The following is a 24,508-nucleotide window of genomic DNA, read 5'->3' as shown; positions in this document are numbered from 1 at the left end:
AAAATGTAATGCTTTATAAAGAATTATTATTTTGTTTATTTTTGTTAGATAAAATGCAATAAGATATAAAGAATTTCTATTTTTTTCAATAAATGTCACAAATAATTCAAATTTCTGGAGTGTTTACAACACTCTATTGCAAAACTATTCTTAATAATGAAACCCCCTAAATCATAATGTCAGTGATGTCAGGTCTAAGGATATCTTTTTTCTCATAAGTTGATTTTGCTCTCCCCAGTTCTTCTGACTTGAAAACACATAATGGATTAATTAAGAAACATCTGAAAAACGAAATGCAACATATGATTTGATCATAAATATAATATTCTCATCCACACGACTCTTCTTCATATTGTGTTTTGTTTATTGACAAACAAAATTATCACTTTAAAAAAGCCCCTTTTTTCTCTAAAGATTAAAACACATATTAAAATATATGTGTAAAAGATAAACAAAAAGACATCAATTCTAGGGTATGACACAAAAATTTTATTCAATACTATAGTTACAGTTTTACTTTACACTGATAAAAACAACATAAATATAACTGATGTCTTCTCCCCATTGAGTATACTCATAATTCACAGAGAGATGTCTGATGAGGTTTCAATACAAGTCACAACTCCCAAAAATGTCCTACTAATCTTACCTTCTTATCCAATAAACATGCAAGACAAGCTGAGATATTACTGTAATTTTTTCTTTTTCCTGCCAGAGAATAAAATAAATATTTTCTTGATGGCTTTCATGTGTAAAAAGGAAAATTTAAAGAGTGACCATCCACTAACTATAACACTGATATCAATAATGTGATAAGTGTATAAAGTGTCTATTACTACTTCTTCTACTACTAATAATAATACAGTGTTAATAGGATATCCTTTTTATCATAATAATAATACAGTATTATGAAACCAAACAGCCACTAAATATTTTTTTATTTCTAACTCTGACAACAAATATGTACTTAAATAAGCAAAAACATTACATGTCAACTGCTAGAATACAATTGTCATGCATGGCATTTATTGTTGTCAAAATTGTTCCAAAAATACAACATTGATATTACTGCAGGTAAAAACAGGGCACATCAGTCGCTGAAGTTTCCATATGCAAGATCATATATATCTCTTTCAAAATTAAAGTTAAATAACTTTATTTTATAATACATACCTGTACCAACTTAATTAAACAAGCCTATCTACAACTGTAGACTTAACTTTACTAACTCCTCGAATACCCTCTTGTACAAAATTTGACAATATTATAATGTCAGAAATCATTTTGGATATGAAAACATTATAACAGTAACAGCAGGATAAAGAATAAAATAATGATAATTATTACATGTTTTTTTTTACCTTTTCATAGATTTTAATGTAAGAAAGTGAACAGTAAGTCACAAAAAATGATTTTTGAAACATGTTAAACCAATTCTTTCAGACCATAATGCTCAAAAATAGCACACAAAAATCAGTTACTTCTAGTTCTGTATCCAATATATCTTTACTCTGTGTGTGTGTGAAAATATTGTTTCTTTAATGATATCTGTTGGTTAAGGATCATAATTATTCAATAATATCCATAAAATGAGACAATAAATATAGAACCTGTTTGACTCTCATACTTTCCACAACAAACATAAGACTGCACTTACAAATATTCATAGCCTATTTACTCATTCCTGTGTATAAGTTTAGAAGTGATATTATTTACAAAATGTAAGCAATCAACACAACTAAACTTAAAAACATGCCTTACAGTACAACAGCTAACTTGAACTGTACAGTAAATACACCAAATTTAAAAGAAGTGAGGATTTAAAGCAGGCACAATTATTTTACTAACATCTAAATTGAATGTCGTCGTCTTTTCTATGCATCATCATTATAAAGCTCATTCAAGCAACAGCACAAAAAGTGTTCTTGTAAAACAAAAGTAAATCAGTTCAAAATCTGTTAAAAGGCAAGAAGATCATCAAAAATGAAAACAAAGAACCCTAATATTACCCTATATGTATTTGCCTCATTGAATACATTAGATTATATATAATCAATTATATTATATATGAGTAAAAACTGATAAACAGATCCACTTTTATAGAGATCCAATTTTTTTCTTTATGAGAGTTGATTCATGTCTGTGCACATATCAAAGATCTGAATGAAAACTGTTTGACTGTAATCAAATATAAAAAATAAGGTTGGTTTATGCAAGAGTAACAGATAATGTCAGTTTGGTTACAGTTCTTTGTGGCAAGATGAGTGTGCAGGTGACTGGCTGAGAGAGAAAGCGAGAGGGTTGACTGAGGATTACAGACAGCAAATTAATTATATAATTTATCAGTGTAAATTTATTTTAGTTTTGATAAACGAAAGCTATATACAAAAACATACTTCTAATAATTTGTAAATTACTGCACCTTAATTTCTATTATTTATCATAAAATTCTACAGATTTATTTATAACATATGGCTAAATTTCTTTAAAAGTGTATTATTTTCTCTATAAATTGTTTGATGTAATTAAGTTTGCTTGAGTTACATTTTTATAAATAACTATTATTACTGAAATTATTAAACACAGAAAATGCTCTACATAATTATGCAACTTTTTTAAAATTTCTTCAGAAATATCTCTAAATGTTTAGCAGAATTTTTTATACATTTTCACAGATTTGTAATGCTTCTAATCATAGCATTCTGCAACACATAGTACAGTACACGAGCACAGAGGTACGTCTTATCAATACAATCAAACACATATTTTTCCGTTAGCTTGTGTTACATCATATAAGATGAAAAGGGTAGAAAAAAAAAGTTAGCTTCCACAACCTACCATTACAGGTTTAGCTTGCAGCTTTTGCACATTAGAAACATTTTTGTCTTTCAACATGTTCTGTTGTTGACTTTAAGACTCCCAAGTTAGAAAAACTGGCCCTTATAGGCACTGTGCCAAATTTTAAAATATCATGTCACAGAAGACATTTATTGATAAAAATAAACTATCTGACTACTATTCAGAATCTTTTTTCAGATTTGAAATCCATGAAGTATAAAAAAAAAAGATACAGCTGTATATAGCAGTAAAGATTTTAGATGTTTCAGTGTTTCCATATTCACAAGCATCAATACCATATATCTTGCATTCTAATCTAATTTGATTTTGACCTTTCATGGCACTTTTTCTCTTCACTATTCTTCTTTCTCCACTATTAGCATTATTTCTTCGCTTCCAATTAATATGATTTGCTTTATTTAAGCATAAATCCAAAAGTAAGCAGCATCTACAAATGCCAACAATGAAACAGTCTCCTTTTTTCCTATGTTTATGTTCATGACAAAGCATTTTACAAATTTCACTTATGAGTAAATTTTTTTCATTCATTTAGAAAAGGCTTTTTTAAATTGTTATTGGATCATGGTTAAACAGCCCGGTGCCTCCAATCCACTTTTCAACTTTGACGTTTTTTTTCCTAACTTTGGATTATTTTGTGGTGACGTGGGGTCTTAAATAATTGATACAGTAAAGAAGTATGCATCTTATTGTCTTTGTTACTCAAGTTCAAATATACTATATAAATAGTTTTCTCTATCTTATCTATGTATACATTTTTGATATAAAATAATACTACAAAAAATTATAATTTTATATATCAATACTATGGAGTTGGTTTTACAATCACATTCAGTTGACCTGTTCAAGTGTAGGTAAAATCTTGATGATACATGTAAGATTCAGAACTTTAATATTATCTACCTGTAGTTATAAAATAAAAAAATAACTAAAAACAAGAAACCTTTGAAATACTTTTGACATAAACTCTTAAATGAACACTTTTTAATTTTAGAAATTATCTTATTCACCTTGCATAGAAATAATCTGGAATAAGTCTGAGCAATGTTTTTATGAAACATCTATGTATACTAGTTAAATAACTCAGAAGTTTTAGTTTTGCACCAATATTTCAAACAACAAGAAAACTGTTCTGAAGCTAATGAACGTGTTTTTCTTTGGCTTTTTGTGTGTGTAACTTGTCTTTCTCAGTGTTTAGGTATTAGTCATTACTGACTCGTCATACGACAGTTGGAACTTTGTCTTGCTCTAATCAAAAGTATTTAAACTTTCAATTTTTCAAAAGTGTGAACTCAACTTACAACTGTTATGTAGTTATGATTTTCTGGTATGAACAGGCCTTTTATACTTTAAATATCTTACATTGTATTTTCTTTTGAGAATGTAAAAGTAAATATAATAGTTTCTAACATTGTGAATATGATTTCTCTCAGTTATTCAGCTTTGAAAACAAACAAACATTACTGAACATGTGCATACCCTAATGTGTATATTAGTGATATGATGTTTTTTTTTGTAAAAATCAAGAAAATGATAATAATGTGGAATATTGTACAATATTTAATGTTTATCAAGTATCATACATAGAAGCTAGTATGAAGTGGCTAAATTTGATTGTCTAAACACAAGTTATCTGTTATATGCTGATATCTTTCCATATTCTAGAATTAGTATAACTTAATATGACCTTAATACACAAAAATATAGAATGAAGAACAGCATTTCTTAACTACAATTAAATGTCAATTGTTTTTAATCTCAAAACTATTAGGTTTGTTTCATTGACTTATATCTGATAATTTATTAAAAACCAAAGAGTGGCATCACATGAAACAAAAGGACTGAACTTCTAGCATCAAAATACTGTAAGTAAATTAAAATTTATACACATACATTAAGACCTATAAGCATTCTCTTTTGGAATACTACCTGTACTTGATAAGTAATTTTTGAGAAAAGCAACAAAAACTCAAACCTTGGAGCAGAATAATCATCTTTATTAGGACACTCCCTCCTTTTATGACCTAGAGCTCCACATATATGGCATCTTCCAGCTCTACTGACCACACCACACTCATGATTAGGAAGCATGCACTGACCACAAGTATCACAATGCTGACGAGAATTTTTCACACATCGGTTACAGTCATTGCAGTGTTTGTATGGACGCCCATCCTATTAAATAGGAAAGAATTTGAGACATTTTATATTTTAAAGATTAACAATAATGAGAGAATGTGGAGATAAACTGACAAATTAAATTGTTTTAGCTCCTACTATAGTAAATTTTGCATATTTTTAAACTGATTAAGGTAGAAAAAGAATATTCTCTTTTTGTTAATTTCATTCTCATGAAAATTAAGATAATAAATTATAAAATATTTATATCATTGTCTTTTCTTTATTTGTTAATCCAAAGTATTTTATAGAATAAGTTTACAACTCTAAACAAAAACAACCTTCAAAAGCAGTATACCTCAAATTACACTGCTTCACCTATTATCCTCAGTTCAGAGAAATGTTAAAAGCTCAGTTTTTATCTACTATTATGGTTGTACATTTCATTAAATAGAACTAGTTGTGTACCAAAAAATGCTTTCAAATCTAGAATTTAGGAACTGGCTGAAATAAAAATTTTTACAAATCATAGGTCGTTCAATACAAGACTAATAGATTAGTAAAAAATAAAATGCTTCACCAAGATAACTAGTATTTTTCCCTTTAAATTCTGTATCTGAATATCAGTAATTAAAACAGATTTCTTTCTTGAAGTCAGCACGCAATCTAATGAGCTACACAGAAAAATGTTTTTTTCACCATGCAAGTCAGTTGTTTTGTCATTTAACTGCAGCAATAACATACCTAGCATGTAAAATAACTATTATTGGATGTTTTAAAACTCATAGTAAACTAAATCCATGCAAAGCTTCCAAAACTACATTTTGATTGAAAACTTCATCTCTCTCCTAGTCAACTCAAGGTTGTTTATGTGCAAAATATTCAAATCATTTGGGAATAAAACTTCTTTGCTCTTTTCAAATAAAACCCTTTTACCAAAATTATAACTCTTAGTTGAACATTACAACATAAAAAAACCAATTAAATATTAGTGTTACTTGTCAATGTGATGACTTCCAACATTTAGTAAACATGTTCTTGTTACACTATCTAATGATGTATTTACCTAGAAAATTTATTAAACAATAAATTGATAAATCTTAAACAGTCAGTTGTTTCTATTATCAAAAAAACCTTTTTGAAAAAGAAGAATATGATTGAAAAAATATACACTACAAGAAAGAAAGATATTTCAAAGAAATAATTTACACAAATCTATCAAAAGAAGATGAATTTAGCCTACAGTCATCTTAAGCCTACAGTATCTGACTCACAAAAGTACCTTATCTTAGAAAGATGTGTTATAAATATTACAGGATTTTTTCTTCTCTGCCATTACATAAAAAAACAGAAGATGAATCTAGGATAGAGTTGTTCTAAGGCTACAGTACCGAAGTCAAATATACATAAATTACCTTAGAAGGACAGGTGTTACAAATATTACAGTGTTCATTTTCTGGCGCTACATACTTTTTACACAGTGGACAAAACCTAGTAAAAGAAAGCAAGTCAAAAACAGGATAACAACAAGAACTATGCGTATATTTATTATGTAATGTGAACAGACCTTGGAATAATACACACTATATCTATAAACTTATTACTGTTACATAATTCATTAATTACATATAAAATGATTTATATTATTGCCAAGTTTACTTCTTAACTTACGTAGATAAGCTACTCTCCTCTTTTATAATAAACAAGAGGGACAATGGGTTCACAAAAAAATTAACAAACATTTCCATTTGGAATGAGTATAATTTTTTTTTGTTAAATATAGACTCATTCCTTCAAAACTTAGATGTGTAAGGGAAAGAACATCAAGTTTCCTATAAAGGTAGGTAAAATTATCCAGCAACTTCAATTGAATAGATCATGTTGAATATTCACTACCACCATCTTCATGGAGAATATAAGGTAAAAGTTAAGGTTAACTATGTTCCTTTTGCTGAATAATTCCTTGATGAAACTTAAGCTATACAATTAAAATTCACTTAATTTATTCTTTTGTTAAGATGTTTATAAGAGAAATTATAAGAATAAACTTTTGATTAGATTAGATTTTATCCTTAATGAGTGTTTCTAAGATGTTTAAAGTTTCTTACAAACCTGTAACCATCTTCTTCAGGTAGTTTTATTTTTTCTAGCTTAATATTCGTAAAAATTCTTACAGGAGATCCTTGTTTCCTTCCTTTAACACTGCCATTAAATAATCGATGGTTGTCATAGTTCACCTATAGATAAAAAAAAAGATTATATGACTATACTTGGTTATTTACAATTACCTCTTCAACTATATATATGTAAGTTGTGTTGTGGATGAATGGAGGGGTATTAAAGAATATTACCAGAAAACTGTAACAAAGTTGATTTGAATCATATATTCATCCTAACCATTACAGGAAGCACAATGTGTGACTAATACATTTTGTGGAATAGAACCATCTACATATGACATATTACTAGAAAACACTATAACAAAGTTGATTTGATCAGCTCTGTAATTATTTTAGCCTTTGCAGAAAACATTTGTAAAACATGAGTGACTACTACATTTTGTGGGCTGTGTCCATCTAGATATCACATATTAACAAAAAATCACTGTCAAAAACTTATTTGACCAACCCTGTATTTACTCAAACTTTTTCAAGAAATACCTGTGAAACTTGAGTGACTGTTACATTTTATGGGATAAGTCTATCTGCATATGACACATTACCAAAAACCTTGAAGAAAAGCTGTCTTTACCAATACAGTATTTATTCAACCCTTTGAAGAAAACACCTGTAAATCTTGAGGGACTGATGCATTTTCTGGGATATAACTGTAGGTGTTGCTAGGTGCTTAAAAGATTTGGGGCCCAGACCTATAGTTGTAGTAATTTTCTGCATTTCAGTATAATATTATCACGATTTTCTACTTGAAAGACACTAACTGGGCATTAAGAGCACTGTCAAATAGAGTCAGGGATGGGTCCTGAGTACCAATGCCTAGCAGCAGCTCTGGACAGAATCATCTGCATATGACAATGATATATCACTAAAAAACACTCTAACAAAACAAAGTTGATTTGACCAACCCTGTACATATCCTAGCCTTTGTAAGAAACATTTTTAAAACATGAGTGACTACTACACTTTGTGGGACAGAACCATCTATAATCATATTACTAAAAAAAAAACACTATATGAAAGCTGACTTGATCAACCCTACATTTATCCTTACCTTTGCAAGAAACACCTGTAAAACATGAGTGACTTACATTCTGTGAGATAAGTCCATCTAGATATCATACATTACCAAAAGCCTTTGTAAAAAAGCAGACTTGATCAACCCCCTATGTATTCTAACCTTGTAATCCAACATATTTAGTGATGGTAGACACTGCTGTATCCTAGCTTCATTGAAATAAGGGAAAAACCAAAAAAATGGAAGATCTGCACTTGTGTCACATCTGCCATTTCTCCAAGTATTAAAAATCTTTTTCAGTGTGTGGCTAATAACGTCCACCAATCCACCAAAAGGAGGATCCAACATCACGAGCAGTGAGTTTTCATCATCTTTGAGCAAAAAGTTCTTATATGTTGCTTCTGCTGTTTCTCCATCAAAGAAAAAATGATTAAACATGTTGTAGTAGCAGAATTCACTTGATTCGTAGAAGTGTGCCTAAACAATGATTGAAAAAATTACACATTAAGTAGTGATGTATGTTATTTAGAGTATTACACAACAATGATCTAAACAATTTACAAACTGAAAAATATACAAAAATTGAACAAGCATTAGTTTAAATTAAAAATGAATCTTACTATTTGCAAACTAATGTTCTTAGGCAGACATTTATTAAACAATACAAAGAATATCGAAACAATACACAAAAAATAAATTTGGTTTGACCACTACTCTAAATATACATTACTTTTACATTTATAATTTGCATAGCCTATCACATGGAAGAAGATACGAAATTGATGTAAGATGAAATTGAATTAAAATTGGTTTTCATATAATGATTAGTTGCTTTATAGTATTTTTATGCAAAATAATGACTTGGGTTTTATCATTCCTACAACAACATAAATACTAACCCTTTAGGCATACTTTTTTTTTCAGTCATATCACACTCAAAATCATTATAAGATAATTCATGTTCAGAGACATTCATTGTCATCTTGCCCAAGTTCAGTTGTCTTTAAGTGTGAAAATACAGGAATAACTTGATGCCATTTTAGGTCCATTTTTCATGAAAATTAATTTTAAACTGTAAATATTACTGATGTTTTGAATAGCAGCACACTTTATCTTGGATACAATTGGTGGCTGAGTTAATTAACTATGCAGATTAGGCTTTGTTTATTTATTTTTGTGTGTGCTTGATTCACATTTCTAGTGGGAAAAATCAAAACCATATTATATGGTCACCATGTGGCAATAAGTATGCCTAAACAGTTAAATCTTAATATTTTACCACAATGCAATTTAACTGATATTTCTTTAAATGTACAGCTGATCTTAAGATTTTGTTTAAAATCTCAAAAAATACTTTAACAGAGTGCCTAACCACATTCTCTCAAAAATCCCTTTATTTTTCACATACTTACAAGATATGCAACATTTATGTATATTACACCTTGAGATTTTTATTCATAATTCTAGCAAGGTAACTCTAAGTTAGCTTGTAGTCTTGTAAATAAAGGGCATTTAAACCTATGGAATATATTTACTTAACAATGGCACTATGAGAGAAAAATCTTTAAACAAAGATACTGCAGTACAATGTTACATCAATAAACTGTTGCATTTTTATACATGAAAGAGTATTTTTGTCTAACCTAAAAGCAAATACAAAGAAGTAAATAATTAATATCAGATAAAATGTGCTGCTGAAATTATATTAAATATCCTAACAATTGGGATGTACATATTAAGTTATAGGGGAGGAGCCACAGCTGATTTTTTTCAGTTTTGGATCATTTTTATGTTCTCTCACATTTACTCATCAAATTTCCTGATATTTTTAAGTTCATATTTTATCTTTGCATTTAAATGATATTTCTTTGCTCGAAGCCTGAAAATGTTTACATTAAACTCCTGTGTTTCCGCGTAATATGCAAAAAAGCATGCAACACACTCTTCTAACACAAATGACTCTCTCTATACTGATTGTACAATCACAACTTTGAGATTGCAAGAAACAATGCAACAGAAATAGGGAGGATGAGTGATATGTGGAAGAAGAGGTAAGTATCTTTTGGAAATATATTTTGAGTGTTGATAAATGTTAACATCCAATACAATACTTTATCTCTGTTTATAAAATACAGGTAGTTCTTGATTTAAGAGACAGTTACATTCCAGGAATTGGTTGTGAAAGTCAAAATCACATATATGAAACACTATTTCCCATAGAGTATACATGATGCATGCAATCCCAGTAGGAATACCATTAATCAAGCAGGAGTGCTGCCTATGCTCATGTAGTTAACATATCTACATAAAAAATCAATTCAAGTGTAAAGTATAAATAAATTGATTTTAATAACTTCATTGTATAACTAAATGGACTCTTCGACCATCTGGCTACTGCACAGATAACCACGATGTTATTGTCATTGTAATGTCACTTCAACTATTGTACTTCACATTATCGTGGATGTTATCATAATAAAGTATCTGCATCAGCTAAACCTTTAAGCACATGGTGAGTAAATGTTTCTATTTGTAATGTAACAATACACAAACTGCTCAAAAATTGTTATTCCATAGATTGCATTAACCCAAAAATGCATAAAATGAATTCACATAAATTGAGAACTACCTGCAGATACAATTCCACACTGAAGTGGCAGAGAGACTGATGCAAAAGTTGCCTAGATGATCTTCCTTTATTGAGCATCTGACGAAAACCTAAGGAGTGTGATATCTTATGTCAAAAAAAGCATAAGGGAACACCCATGAGAGACTGCTCCATTTCTGTGCTGGGATGTACTCTTTTTTTGCATCAAAGAAATGTGTCACTAAGTTTGAAAAAAAATAAGCATGTACAAATACACCATATGGAGACTGGATGTGCTTTATGATGTAGTCTATAGGAGGAGGGTTCACACCATCTATATCAACAGAATACTATTGCCCTACTCTCTACAAAGTGAAATTGGTCATATTCAGTAGGAAAGCTCCAGGATCCACTACCATCACAGCTAGGAACTGATGAGTGGTAAGGACTACTGTACTTCACTAGCAAAGGGGAGGATGCACTGAGGAGCCCCCAAGGAATGTAACATCTTAAAATAATATAATAGGTGACCGAGAAACCCTATTTTTAAAAGCAGGTCAGTCCAAGAATGTACAACCAGGGCCAGAGGCATGAACAACTATCCCAACACTGTTTCACTCATGATATTCCATAAGCAGGTACAGTCTATATCTGGCCTTGTTTAGGAAGCAAAACACTGTGAGGAAACCTCCAGTGTCTTTACGGAATACCCTATCCCATCAATCAGCATTTCAGGCCCAAATGGCCACATGGTGCAGATTTAAACCTAAGTATATCCTTGCAAGCATCACATGCCATTCAGGATAGTAAAAGAATTTGCCTAGTCAAAATTAGTAAGAGGTATGAAGAATGAAAATGGGAGACCATTGATATCCTGATGAAAAAGAGACAGCTAGACAGTCAAGAAAATGAGCAATGAAAATATGCAAGGCAGTCTGCATGTCAGCTTGCACCATCTCCTCCAATGGATGTGTGTTTTCTTATAGCAAAGCCACATCAGGCTATTTGTTGCATTCATTGAGGGGAATCAAAACCCTGATTTTAGCATTGTAAATTAGTAGACTTATTGGTGTCCCAGCAGTGGGCCTTTTCTGACGGACAATGGAAGTGATCAGACAGAGAGAGGGAAAGGTGTTGAATATAGTGAAAGGAGACCTAAGAATCCCTGTCTTAAGGCATACAAGTTGGATGTAAACATTGTCTCAGCCACCCTGTGAATGTAACTGGAGAAATATCCTGCAAAGGAGTTCCAAGAAATAAAGAGATGGGAGTAGGAACCACAAAAGGGAGCAGTAAAAGCCAAAATAACAGTGAAGTATCTATATACGAGAGAGAAAATACTCAAAATCAGAATAGAAATAAAGATAAACAAAGGATGAGATGAAGGTATTGATGAATATGCTGCCTCTCTCCCATGCTGCAGATGTTTTGTGGATAAAGGAGAATATAAGAATAATGAAAAAGGACATGAAAAGCATCTGTAGCATATATATTCAAGTACTGACAGCCACAAGCAAAAAGAAGCAAGAAATAGGTGTTAAGCAAAAGGTCATATAAGAAGCAAGAAGCTGAAGATTCAAAAAGAGGGAGAGAGTATGGGCATGGAGAACAGTATTCAGGTATCATTCAGAAAGAATGAAGGGGATAAAGAAAGCAAAAAAGAATGAAAAAGACAGAAAAGATAGGTGAAGAGAAGGCCCAATAAAAACAGGAAAATTGGAATGTATTCCACAGTGAGACCCTATAGCCAGCAATGGCTAATAGTGATAAAACTTGGTCAAACAGCTGAGTTAAAAACTCATACAGGTGGGTAATAGAATGACAGGAAGGAGAAAAACCATGATACAGAGATCAATGTCGGATAATTGTTCACTTCTGCTGTTATACAAAGAGGGAGGAAGAACAAACAGAACAAGAAAGGACGAAGGCTATACATGAAGAGTTAGAAGCAGGAGGTATCGGCATGAAGGAAGAGGAGGAGAAGACTGTAGGAATTTAAAGAGAATCACAGCTAAGCTAGCTAATACAGAGCCATCAGGAGCACTTAACATGCAATGGTCTGAATAAGGAAAAGAACATGTGGAAGAAAATTAACAGGATGGTAGACATAAAGGAAAGGTGAAACCAGTCCAGGCTGAAAGCATCCACAGCCAAAACAATTAAATGCAAAATCAGTGACTAAAACAGGGGAATTTTGATATTTAAGTGAGTGGTAAAAGCATTCAGAAAGGAACTGCCAAGCTGAGAACATAGCCACTTGAATAATAGGAGATTGAGGGATCATTTAGTTTGTAGGATCATGTCAGGTTGCAAGAGACAATCAATAATAAGATTCAGGACGCATGGGATAGAGATGCAATAAAACAGATGTGTAAAGAATGGGCCCAGAAAAGAAGGTCTAGTGTGAAAAAACAGAGGAAATGAATGATACCAGATATCCTTTGACAAATGATATAAGAGACAACAGTAGAGTTGTTGGTATGAGTAATTATGAGATGACCAAAAACTACTGAAAGAAAATGAGGTGTTTGATTTGTAAAGTTACAAGGTAAAGTCAACCTGTAGTAAAGAAAAATGGTGAATAATAGAGGACAAGTCCATTGAAGATGACAAATAGGAGCAAGCCCCAAAAGAGTAAGAAATTCTACAGAAGCCCAAGTCCACAAAAGAAAAAACCTCCAGCACAGTAAAAGGAGAGGATACAGAACTGGAAACCAACCACTCCATGTCCCACAAATGAAGAGAGGGCTGGACCTTGCTAAGGTGAGAATAAAAAAGAAATATACAATAGATTGAAATACTGAGTGGGTGTTAAATTAAACTTCTCCAGCTTGACTAGCCATGCTGACTCCTAAAGAAGAAGTGTGTGGTTGTATAAGGCTTATTATGACACAACCACACCTTAGTCCCAGGTCATGAGTGTGAAGAGCAAAAGCTAAGACCGCCTGAGAGAAAACTCACAGAGAGAAGACAAGACTGAAGAAACTGATACATTTGACCTCACTGAACAAATCAAATGTAACATCTTGATGTAGGGGAATGTATAGGTAAATATCTAAGGCTTCAAACTTTGCCATCCACAGACTGGAAGTAAAAGACCATCTTTTCTTTCTTTCTTTTCAATTTTGCACAAAGCTACTCAAGGGCTATCTGTGCTAGCTGTCCCTAATTTTGCAGTGTAAGACTAGAGGGAAAGTAGCTAGTCGTCACCACCCACCGCCAACTCTTTGGCTACTCTTTTACCAACAAATAGTGGGATTGATCATGACATTATAATACTCCTACAGCTGAAAGGGCGAGCATATTTGGTATGACCGGGATTCAAACCTGCGACCCTTGAATGCCTTAAGTCGAATGCCTTAACACACTTGGTCATGCCGGGGCCAAAAGACCATCTGAAGACAAAAAAGGGTTCCTTGGTAAAATGAGAGAAAAAAATTAAATGATGGTAAGGAATTCAACTGTGAGAGTTGAAATGTAGTGGAGTAGAAAGATGGGATGGAGGGACAGAGAGACAGAGGAAAAAGCAGAAAGGTGGGATACAGTTATAGTTGCAGAGAAGAATTGCAAAAGGTAAAACCAAAGCAAAAATGGAGGAGTGTTGGCATACAGCTTCAACACAAGATTCCAATTAAGTGGGACCTCCCCAACATATAGAGCAGCAAAGGAAAAGTCATTCTAAGGTAATGTACACAGGAAGCAGGCAAATGTACTCGAGATGAAAAATCATCCCTGGTCGATATGTCTTGACAACAAAGCAACCACATACAGAGAGATAGAGTAGAAGAAAATAAAAGCATCAAAATGAAAAGGACAAGAGAATGAATATATGTAAAAATCCCTTAGTGAAATGGCAAACTGCCTCAGAAAAAAGGTGAGTAGATGAGATATAACATAGTAGAATAGTAAGGGGAAAATGTAGTTGAAAGGTTCTTATTACATACATCCAACACAATTAAACTAGAAAAAAAAAATTTAGATGCATCAAGTTTAAACTAAGTTTTTCTTCTGATGTCTTGCAGGACAACACTTATTCAAGAATTTTTTATCACAGGATTTAATCACACATTGTTTATCATTTCAACTTTATAGAAGACAAGAACTAAAAAAAAATCTTCTCTCAGTGGGAGGAGGATCATATAATTACTTACGTATCTTTTGTCTATGTCTAGAAGAAGACTTTGAAGATCAGTTGTTTTGTTTGTTTTGATATATTCATGGATCCTGAAACACAATTGTTCAACTTTGACTAACAGTAGTGAAGAAAGAATCTTTATTTATTAATTCAAGCTGGTTCAAACAGTAAGAAATGTTAAAAATACAAACCAAATTCCCCTAATTGAAGTCATTTTAAAGTTTAGTACAAGTCACATAAATGTAACTTGTAAATAAATATTCTACTTTTCACAACCAAGACATCCACTCAATATGGCATACATATGCTTTGAGCCAAAACAAACCTATTATAGTATATGCAGAAGACAAAGGACTATTTAATCCTTTGAGACTGCCCTTTCAGACGTACCTCTTATGAAAAGCAAACATTTAATACCATGATAATTATACTGCCTCTCCTCTTGATCTAATACACCTTGGGGCATCAATTCAATGTACCTGTTTTATGGTTTGTTTTATTGCACTGTAATCAAATTACTGAATGTAACCTAAAATAAACTAACTACAGATTATGCAACTCTTACAAAATAATATTTTTATAGATGAGGTTCATAAAAATGTATTTAAGAAATTCTAAGAAATTTTATTGTGATATGTCTTTTTAAGAAACAACAATGCCTACATTTATTGATTATTTCAATTACTGATTTTTTGTCTTTCTACATTCTTGTAAAACTTTCCACTTAAGTTTATGTTCTTGGAACTAATCTGCAGCCTATGTGCACATTCCTCCTCGTCTTCCTTCTGATTAGAGTTCCAACAGTGAGGTTTTTATAGAATTCATTTCCTCTAGTTAGCTTAAATAATATAAGTTTCCTGCAGCCTTTCTCTGTACTATGTTTGCAACTGTTTACAATGATAAGAAAAACCACTGGCTTATAATGCAACTTGGAATGCATCAAAGTACTTGTTTGACATATACATTCCCATTTTAATCCATCGTTTCAATGTGGTTTACATCACATATTTACTAGTACGTACACCTTTTCTTCATTTAACGTGTGTGTGTGTGCCATACAAGAATATTCATGGAAACATAATCTTTGTTTCCAAAAGTATTTTTATTGTTTTTTATTCCATATTTATGAAGCTAAATGAATTGTGTGCCAATATATACACAGCCAATAACAAGTCTAGTCCAGTTTTTATTTGTATATACTTAAAAGATTTGATTATAAAGAGTTGGAAGTTGCTCAGTTTCACAGCTAAATCTAAAACTCTGCAATTTTTTATACTGTGAAGTATACGATAATATAAAGAAATATATGTATTTGTTCACTTTAGGTAACAAATCTGCACTGTAACCATACATTCAGCTACATTAACAAAGAGATTGTCAAACTCAATAAAGCATTATAATATGTCTATATAGGAAAAGCAGTACTGTTTTTAAAACAAATATGTGCTTACCGTGGAGTACCTATAGAAAGGATTCTTTTAAAGCCAAGAGAGATAACTGTAGAGATCACAAAAGCAACAGTCTTCTCATCAAAGAAATATTGCTGAAGTAAACAAACATCTAATAAGAGAACAACTAAAACAATGACCACTCTCATCATATATTTGTAATAATGAAACACTTAAAAAACATTATTTTTCCCAGTATCTATACAGGAAAAGAGAATGTGTTTATTATTTTGCTTTTATTTATAATCCTCAAGAGTTTATGGGATTTTTTTTTTAATTTTCATTTAATTCTAGTTAATGCAGATCAAATGTTTTAAATCTTAATGAAGAGTAATTAACAAATATTTCATCATCTTCATTTATTTAAAAAACAACTTGACATGGTCAAGTTTCTTTTAATGTTTTATTTGAAACCCAGTATAGTCAACATAACAGGTGTTTCAGTGATGAAACAAAGAGAATGAAAAAAATTTTAGATAGTTTACTAAAAGTTTCACTGTAGTATTATTATTTATAATTTTTTTGTAGTTCTTTTCCACTGATGTTTCTCTTTGGACAGCAACAATTATTTTGTGATTTTTCAAGTTATAGCTTAAATGTATATTATGTCATACACACAGATTCTAAAAAAAAAATTCTAATCTCTTCCAATCATGACAAATTATGCTTTACTAATATAAACCCTGTAATAACTTACTAAGTATACTTAATTTTCTACTAAACCAAAACATGTTTATATGTAAATGATTTAGCTTAAATATTTTTCCAATATTTTGTGGAACTTACATGTACTATACAAATTTTAAACAATGCTTCTATTATTTGCTAAAGTTTGCATACAACAAAATATCTAAAAATATACTTTACTGCTTCCTTCTTGTTTTTTGGTAATGTAGGCAGCAAGTAACTTGGTTGCATGAGTATTTTATCAGAAAGTCTCTCTAAAATTTCATGATCTTTATGATTACCAAATTCTTTAGGTAACACCAGCAAAAAACACGTTTTACAAAATATTCTTTTATGACAAGGCAGAGATAATAATCTTTTTAGTTGCTCATGTATGGTTTCTGATGAAAGATTTAATGTGTTAGCAATTTCAGCATGTTTCTTTCTCTTCTGTTGAACATGATGAGGAATTTGTTCATCAGCCCATTGGAAAAAAGGACAGTCATTCCTATCACGACATGATGAACAAGCAAAGAATTTTCTTCCAGTTCTTTTTCCTTCTACTGTGAAACGTTCAAAAAGAAGTGTTGGACCTAAAAATTGAAATCTTATATCACATTCTGAAAAGGTAATACTTCATAAATACCTGTATTAGAAACCTCAACACACTTTAAACTAATATTCTTAAAATTAAATTCACACACAAAATATCTTCAAAAAATAACAAAATATTATGTTAATTATTAATAACAAATTCTGAATAAAAGTAAAGAAGGTTATAATAAAATTCAAGTACATTGAATCATCAATAAATGTTACATTGATAATTCCATTTGCAATAGCTTATTTCTGAAACTAAATAAACATACAATAGTATGTGAATACCCCACAGTTTGCATTTTAAAATACATGGATAAGACTTCTAGAATATAGGCATTCATTCATTTAATTACCTATTTTCTTGTAATGTCAAACAGCCAACATTGGCCAAATTGACTAGACAGCATACATTATAAAAAATTAATAAAATAATAATAATACAAGAACAAATTTTCAAAATATTACATTTAACTGAGTTAATTACATAGTGAAACTAAATGTAAACTCACTTTTTGTAATTGTTTTAAAAAACATCCAAATAAATTTAAAATTAGCTGTCACTATTAATATGAATATTTAAGTAATTATATATAGGAAAAAAAGAACTTTAAACAATTACTCATTTTATTTTGTCAAAGCACAATTAACTAATTAATACAAGCATAAGTCTAGCAATGCTATTAAAAACTTGTATATTATGTTTGTCAAAAGTAAATATTAAATTTACTCTATACAGATTAAGATACAAACAGAAAGCAAGGTCTCTGATGATAAAGTAATAAACTACCATAACAATTACAGAACTTGATAAACACAGTAATTTAGATATCATTATTGTTTTTTTTTTTAATTTTGTGCAAAACTACACAAGAGTTTTCTGCACTAGCCGTCCCTAATTTAGTAGAGTATGACTAGAGGGAAGGCAGCCAATCATCACCACCAACTCTTGGTTTACTCTTCTACCAACGAAGAGTGGGACTGAATGTCACATTATAACGCATCACGGATCAAAGGGCATGTCTGGTGTGACGGAGATTCGAACCCATGACCCTCAAATTAGAAGTCGAGAGCTCTAACCATCTGACCATGCCAGGCCCATTAATTGTTAAATAAAAAAGAATTGCAGTGTAAATCTAATTTATAACTTGGAATTTAATGATGTGTAACTTTTTGTTATATTCGCTATTTTAAATTCAACGGGAATCTCTATTACTAAGTATTACAAGTACTTAGTTTTACGAAGAAAAACTAGCCATTACTACTACTACTATACTAGTACCAGTTTTCTCTGAACAAGCACACTTCAGCATGATGTTCCTTACCATGCAAACACTTGGGATGACTATCTTCAAAACTTGGTATAAAATCAATACTTTGATTCTCCATTTCAAACAATTTGAGTAGATTTACTAGTATACCATGATTAATATCACTATGGTAAAAAAATAAAAGTTACCAATTTTACTTCTCTCTCCACCTTTTCGGTAGTCATTAAGCGCTACCTTGTGCTTGAGTAACAATTATTCTTAACTTAATACGATCAAAATAAAAGTACGTAAAGTAATAATAGCGCTAAATAATAATATTTTGTAAATTATGTTGTTCCTCAGTTCTTCTTCAACTTTAACTCTTTTAAGTGATATATTTCATTTCTTTTATACAACATAAGTTACTGTAATTGTTTTCAAACAATGGCAGTTGTTTAACACAGTAGAAATATTTATTGAAGCAAACAAACGATCTTTGTCAAATCCAAAGCTGCGTTGGATTATTTGCTGTGTCCATCGTTGGGTTAGCGGACGTTAGTGTTGTAAGTCGATAGACTTACTACTGTCCCACCTGCAGACATAAAAAGTAACAGTTCGATCCCGTTATTCGGCTCAATAGTCCAGACCTGTCCTTCTGGCAGCAGGTGCTGGTGAGTTCCTAATCTGAACAGTAGTTAAAAATTAGAGACGTCTACATCTATCCGAATAGTTTTGCTGAATTTTTTGCCAAATTTCGGGATTAACTGTTACTTTTATAACGTATTCACAGGTAAAGTTACAGATGCATTGAGCTCTGGATCTCTTAATTCGCAGCTCAATACACAAATCATTATGCTACACCAAGCATGATTTTCGTTTTATTCTTCATAATACAAAAGCGATTGAGTACCCATAACACATTCTGACAACCAAAGTTGAACGATACTTTTTGCCAGAGTGATTGGTTTTTAGAATCGGATGCCTTCAAAGTTAAGTTGGAGAAATTTGGGGAAGAGACTGATAAATATTTGCATGATAAAAGTTGAGTTAGGCCGTTGTATTTTTATTTAAAGTTTAATTTAGTAGGTGGGGTGTACTATTAGGCCCATTATTTTTAAATTATATATATGTATATGTAAATACCTTTCTTATTCATGCTGCATGTCAGATTGACTTACTTTCATATAAGTACGTAAGCTAATGTTGTTTAGTCAGCCACCTTTTTCTTTTCTCTTTATTCTATTCTTATTCAGAATGTTCTGGTCTACAGACTAAAGTACTAATATTTGATCCACCCTTAATATATAGAATCCAAAAATTAGTTTTAGTTAGAACTTTAATGATTGACGTATTTCACGTTTTTTTATTATTTTGATGTAGGATAATTTTAATACTATATATGTAAAAACGGCTGGTTTGTGTTGAGAAAATTTTTTTTATGTAGAGGAGTGAACAACGTTTCGACCTTCTTCGGTCATTGTCAGGTTCACAAAGAAAGAAAGAGCTAACTTACCGATAGCTGACCGCATGTTTGAAGAGGGTTGTGCAACTGAGTGTAGGTATGTAGAGGACGTGCTTAGATGTTTGATTATATTTATTAATATAGGTATAAAGGTGTTCCTTTGTATTGGTTTATTTTGGGCTTGAGTTTTTGTATAAACGCAAAATTAAAGAAGCCTTACTTACGTAAGAATCGACAATGTACTAGGTGTGTATGTAATACTAGTGATTGACACTAATATTGCCAAGTGAACTTTGGTGAATGTTTTGGAGTTTCGTGTGATTGGTGTGTCAAAATAGACACGCCGAAAGACAAATAGTTATATTATTGGTCGGTTACAGTCAGTGTGCTACAGGCTTCGGAAGCTATGATTGTGATTAACGCCTATTAATCGGAAAACTACAGAACTGGACCAGGAACGTTTGTAGACTTCAAACCATTCAACTTCAGTTAATTAACTTTGGGCGTCAGTGTTTCTACGAGAACATTAACTATCTCCTCTGGTAAATGTCACCTTAAAAACGGCGTTATGCCAACCAAACCAGCTAGCTCAGGTGAGATGTAACAACTCAGAATTAATTTGCTCATCGTGTACCTGGATCCTCAATAAAATATTTAGTTCTAGACCGGATATAAGAATCAGTATTGTTTGTACAACTCTTGCATATGAACCATCATTTGTAGTAACTGCTAGTACTAACCATTATTATAAACTGTATTCCTTTTTTATATATCAAAATATATTTGAGTTAAAAAAGGAAATTGTATGTATCAATCTTCTTGGAAAATAATATAAATTTGATACATATTAACATTTTATTAACTTCTAGATTCGAATTTAATTATCCGGTTATTTGAAATATAATAAATCAGAGGCTCGTCCGAAATAAATTATAATACGTAACAGATACCTTTCTTAATAACATCTATTTCTGAGATGAGTTTTGTTAGGTCCTTTAGGATACAATGGTTTGATATTTTAAAAAGTATTGGGATATGCTTAGGTGCACTGATAACCTTACAGATAAGGATAGTAACAGCAGATAACTTTAGATATGGCAAAAATATACTGGGAAGTTAAAACTGAGATTTTTACTTGACTAAGTTCAAGAAAAGAGAATAAACACAATGTTGGACAGAAGAAATCAATGATTATTCAAAGCAAAAAACAAGTAAAAATAGACGAGTGCAAGAAATCGAACTACTCATATAGGTCACAGAAAGAGAGATTTGAATTCTCAATTTACTCTCGAGATGTTTTTATAGACTAAGAAAGTATAATATTATATACACATAAACAATAATGTCATCACTCTACTGTATTGGTCAAACATAGCCTCTGGAGCAGTGGTTCTTAACTTTTTTCAGTGTTTGCACCCCTTTCAAATCAGTAATCATTTCTCGCACCCCCTGGAAACTTAGGAAACTTCTTCTTAGGAGAAATATAAAGCATACTCTTATATAAAAATATAGATTTGCTTTAATTATTCATGGGCATCCTCGCACCCCTTGGGAATCATCTTCGCACCCCCTAGGGGTGCGGGCACCCCTGGTTAAGAACCCCTGCTCTAGAGTCTAGGCAATTATAAACAGGCCCGGTAGGTGGTTAGGGTGCTCGACTTGTAATTTGAGGATCGCGGGTTCGAATCTCTGTCACATCAAACATGCTCGCTCTTTCAGCCGTGTGGACATTATAACGTTACGATCAATCCCATTGTTCATTAGTAAAAAGGTAGCCCAAGAATTGGTGTTGAGTGGTGATGACTATCTGCCGTCTCTTTAGTTTCATGTTACTAAATTAGGGACGGCTAGCGTGTATAGCCCTCGTGTAGCCTAAATTAAGCCTAATGTAGATAATGTAGATAAGCCTAAAACGGTAACGTGTAACCAGCACATTAAATGTTATCATTACTGTAAAATAAACTTTGAAAAAGTGTATTTCTGATTATTATTTTTTAATTCTATGACAGATTATCGTTTACCTATCAAAGCTACAAAAGGAAGAAAATATGGTACTTTTTCAGGTTCCACACTAACAGTTGATAAAGGACTGGCTCCTTAGCTTAATATGAGTGGTGCTCACTTGGCGTATAAAAGTTATCAGATATGTTGAAGAAATTGTTTTATAATAGAAGCATTGCCAAACAGCTAGCGGCTATCCCTGAAATTAAGCTCGATAAGGGTCTCGGTTTATATATGCCTACAATTTAGTATCTAGTTTTGTTGTGTTACCAGTATCAATTCAGAAACAAGTAAATCATGTTTTACACAAATATGTTATTTGTTATTTGCGCTAGCCATCTTTAATTTAGGAGTGTTTGTTGTTGTTGTTTTTGGAATTTCGCACAAAGCTACTCGAGGGCTATCTGTGCTAGCCGTCCCTAATTTAGCAGCGTAACACTAGAGGGAAGGCAGCTAGTCATCACCACCCACCGCCAACTCTTGGGCTACTCTTTTACCAACGAATAGTGGGATTGACCGTAACATTATAACGCCCCCACGGCTGAAAGGGCGAGCATGTTTGGTGTGACCGGGATTCGAACCCGCAACCCTCGGATTACGAGGCGAACGCCTTAACCACCTAGCCATGCCGGGCTTATTTCACTTAAAACTAAACTTTAAAACACGGACAGAGAACTGTCGTAGCTTTTAAATTCCCTCTATCATGCCGGGCCTTACACAAATATGAAATTGGCCATAAATGTTACTTTATTTAAGAGAACAATAAAGTGTAATATATATTGGGTTGAGGAATAATTCGTGAGCGTTTTTTCAAGTTAAAAATATATATTCATAAATGAAACGCTTTCGCAAAATATTTCATGTCATTTGGTAGATAATTTTTGTTCTAATAGATGGTGTGTTTGATTTTCATGTCTTTAATTTTTGCTTTCATTTTCAGCTCATTAAATGGAATGTCAAGTGGACAAAATCGAGCATTTTCGACACCATCTGCTTTTCGCATTTAATTTCTTGCAATTTCGTTTAAAACAATGCATACTGTATACCTAGGTATTACATGAAATAAAGTATCATAATAAATGTTTTGGGTGTAATGTGTTCATGCATTGAAGTATTGTATAGTCTTGCATGTAATGCTTGAATGAAATTATTTAAAAACGCTCACGAATTATTCCTCAACCTAATAGTATCTCATGGGATAATTGCTTTGTTGCTTTCTTTATCAATCACTCTCTGAATGACACGATGTTATAATTGCTATGTGCTAGGAGTGATCAGTTATAGAGAGAATGGTAATTGCGATAGTGGTTTCTGGCAGTTTTCATTTTACTGCTTTATTCAAACCTTTAACATTGTGCTACTGCGGAGTTAAGTACAATATATTAAATTATAGTTTTAAATATATAAATCAGAATTGGCATGGCCAGGTGGTTAAGGCACTCGACTCGTAATCCGAGGGTTGCGGGTTCCAATCTCCGTCAAACCAAACATACTCGCCCTTTCAACCGTGGGGGCATTATAATGTGATTCTCAGTCCCACTATTCACTGGTAAAAGTGTAGCGCAAAAGTTGGAGGTGGGCGGTAATGACTAACTGTCTTCCCTCTAGTCTTACAATGCTAAATTAGGGACGGCTAGCGTAGATAACCCTTGTGTAGCTTTGCACGAAATTCAAAACAAACAAATAAAGATGTAAATCAGCAAAACAGCCAGTAAAACGTTGTAGTGGATGTATAATAACTACATTTTAACAGTGTTTGTCATTTTGCAGATAATAGGATACAACATAAAATTATTTCTTTTTGAAAGGAGATGTTACAGTCCGTCTGAGTGCTAGATCACTAAACCTTCATTGTTACAGTGATCATGCAATTGTGAGTTTCTCTAATTTTGAGTCATGGAATATAACTTATTTGTGAAAGGGGAACGTATTGTTTGAGGTTGCTAAAATTTTCCTAACTAACAGTTGTTAAATGATTAGTCTTTTCGTTCAGTAAGTAGATTTTGTGGAATGCAAAACGTAATGGGCTCGATCCATAAAGATTTTCAAGTTGGGCTACTGCAAAAATGTTTGTACCCATCTAGTAGCTATCACACGACTTTAAGAGTTTACCCAAGGATGGCCATTATTTGTAAGAAGATGAAAACATACGAGTTTTAGTTGTTAAAAATTCCTTATTATTATTGATCCATAATT

The 24,508-nt window shown here is 31.8% G+C and overlaps 1 protein-coding gene across 2 annotated transcripts; it reads right to left on the bottom strand.

Annotated features, from left to right (window-relative positions):
* Positions 1-466: 466 nt before the first annotated feature.
* On the bottom strand, positions 467-19,115 carry LOC143244650 (rRNA N(6)-adenosine-methyltransferase ZCCHC4). Of its 2 annotated transcripts, none has more exons than XM_076489722.1 (9): positions 18,925-19,115; positions 17,204-17,595; positions 16,340-16,431; positions 14,905-14,977; positions 8,329-8,643; positions 7,087-7,211; positions 6,390-6,465; positions 4,832-5,031; positions 467-708 (listed from the first exon to the last, which is right to left on the bottom strand). In XM_076489722.1, exons 1-9 carry the CDS (start codon positions 18,986-18,988, stop codon positions 687-689), a joined length of 1,359 nt encoding a protein of 452 aa, XP_076345837.1. In that variant the 5' UTR covers positions 18,989-19,115; the 3' UTR covers positions 467-686. The 2 variants fall into 2 exon arrangements, with proteins under 2 accessions (XP_076345837.1, XP_076345838.1); XM_076489723.1 differs by having other exon boundaries at positions 18,882-19,065.
* Between the last annotated feature and the right edge of the window lie 5,393 nt (positions 19,116-24,508).

The sequence above is a fragment of the Tachypleus tridentatus genome, chromosome 2 (assembly GCF_004210375.1).
Source record: "Tachypleus tridentatus isolate NWPU-2018 chromosome 2, ASM421037v1, whole genome shotgun sequence".
Lineage (NCBI taxonomy): Eukaryota > Metazoa > Arthropoda > Merostomata > Xiphosura > Limulidae > Tachypleus > Tachypleus tridentatus.
This window is presented reverse-complemented; position numbering and strand designations above follow the sequence as displayed.

Bases quoted from the DNA above. Each gene is read 5' to 3' on its own strand.
- LOC143244650 (XM_076489722.1), bottom strand. From the start codon at position 18,988: ATGGAGAATCAAAGTATTGATTTTATACCAAGTTTTGAAGATAGTCAT. The intron at 17,596-18,924 runs GTAAGGAACATC...TTCAATTTTTAG, and splicing joins TCATCCCAAGTGTTTGCATG to GTCCAACACTTCTTTTTGAA. The intron at 709-4,831 runs GTTTGAGTTTTT...ATTCTCTGGCAG, and splicing joins GATGATTATTCTGCTCCAAG to GAAAAAGAAAAAATTACAGT.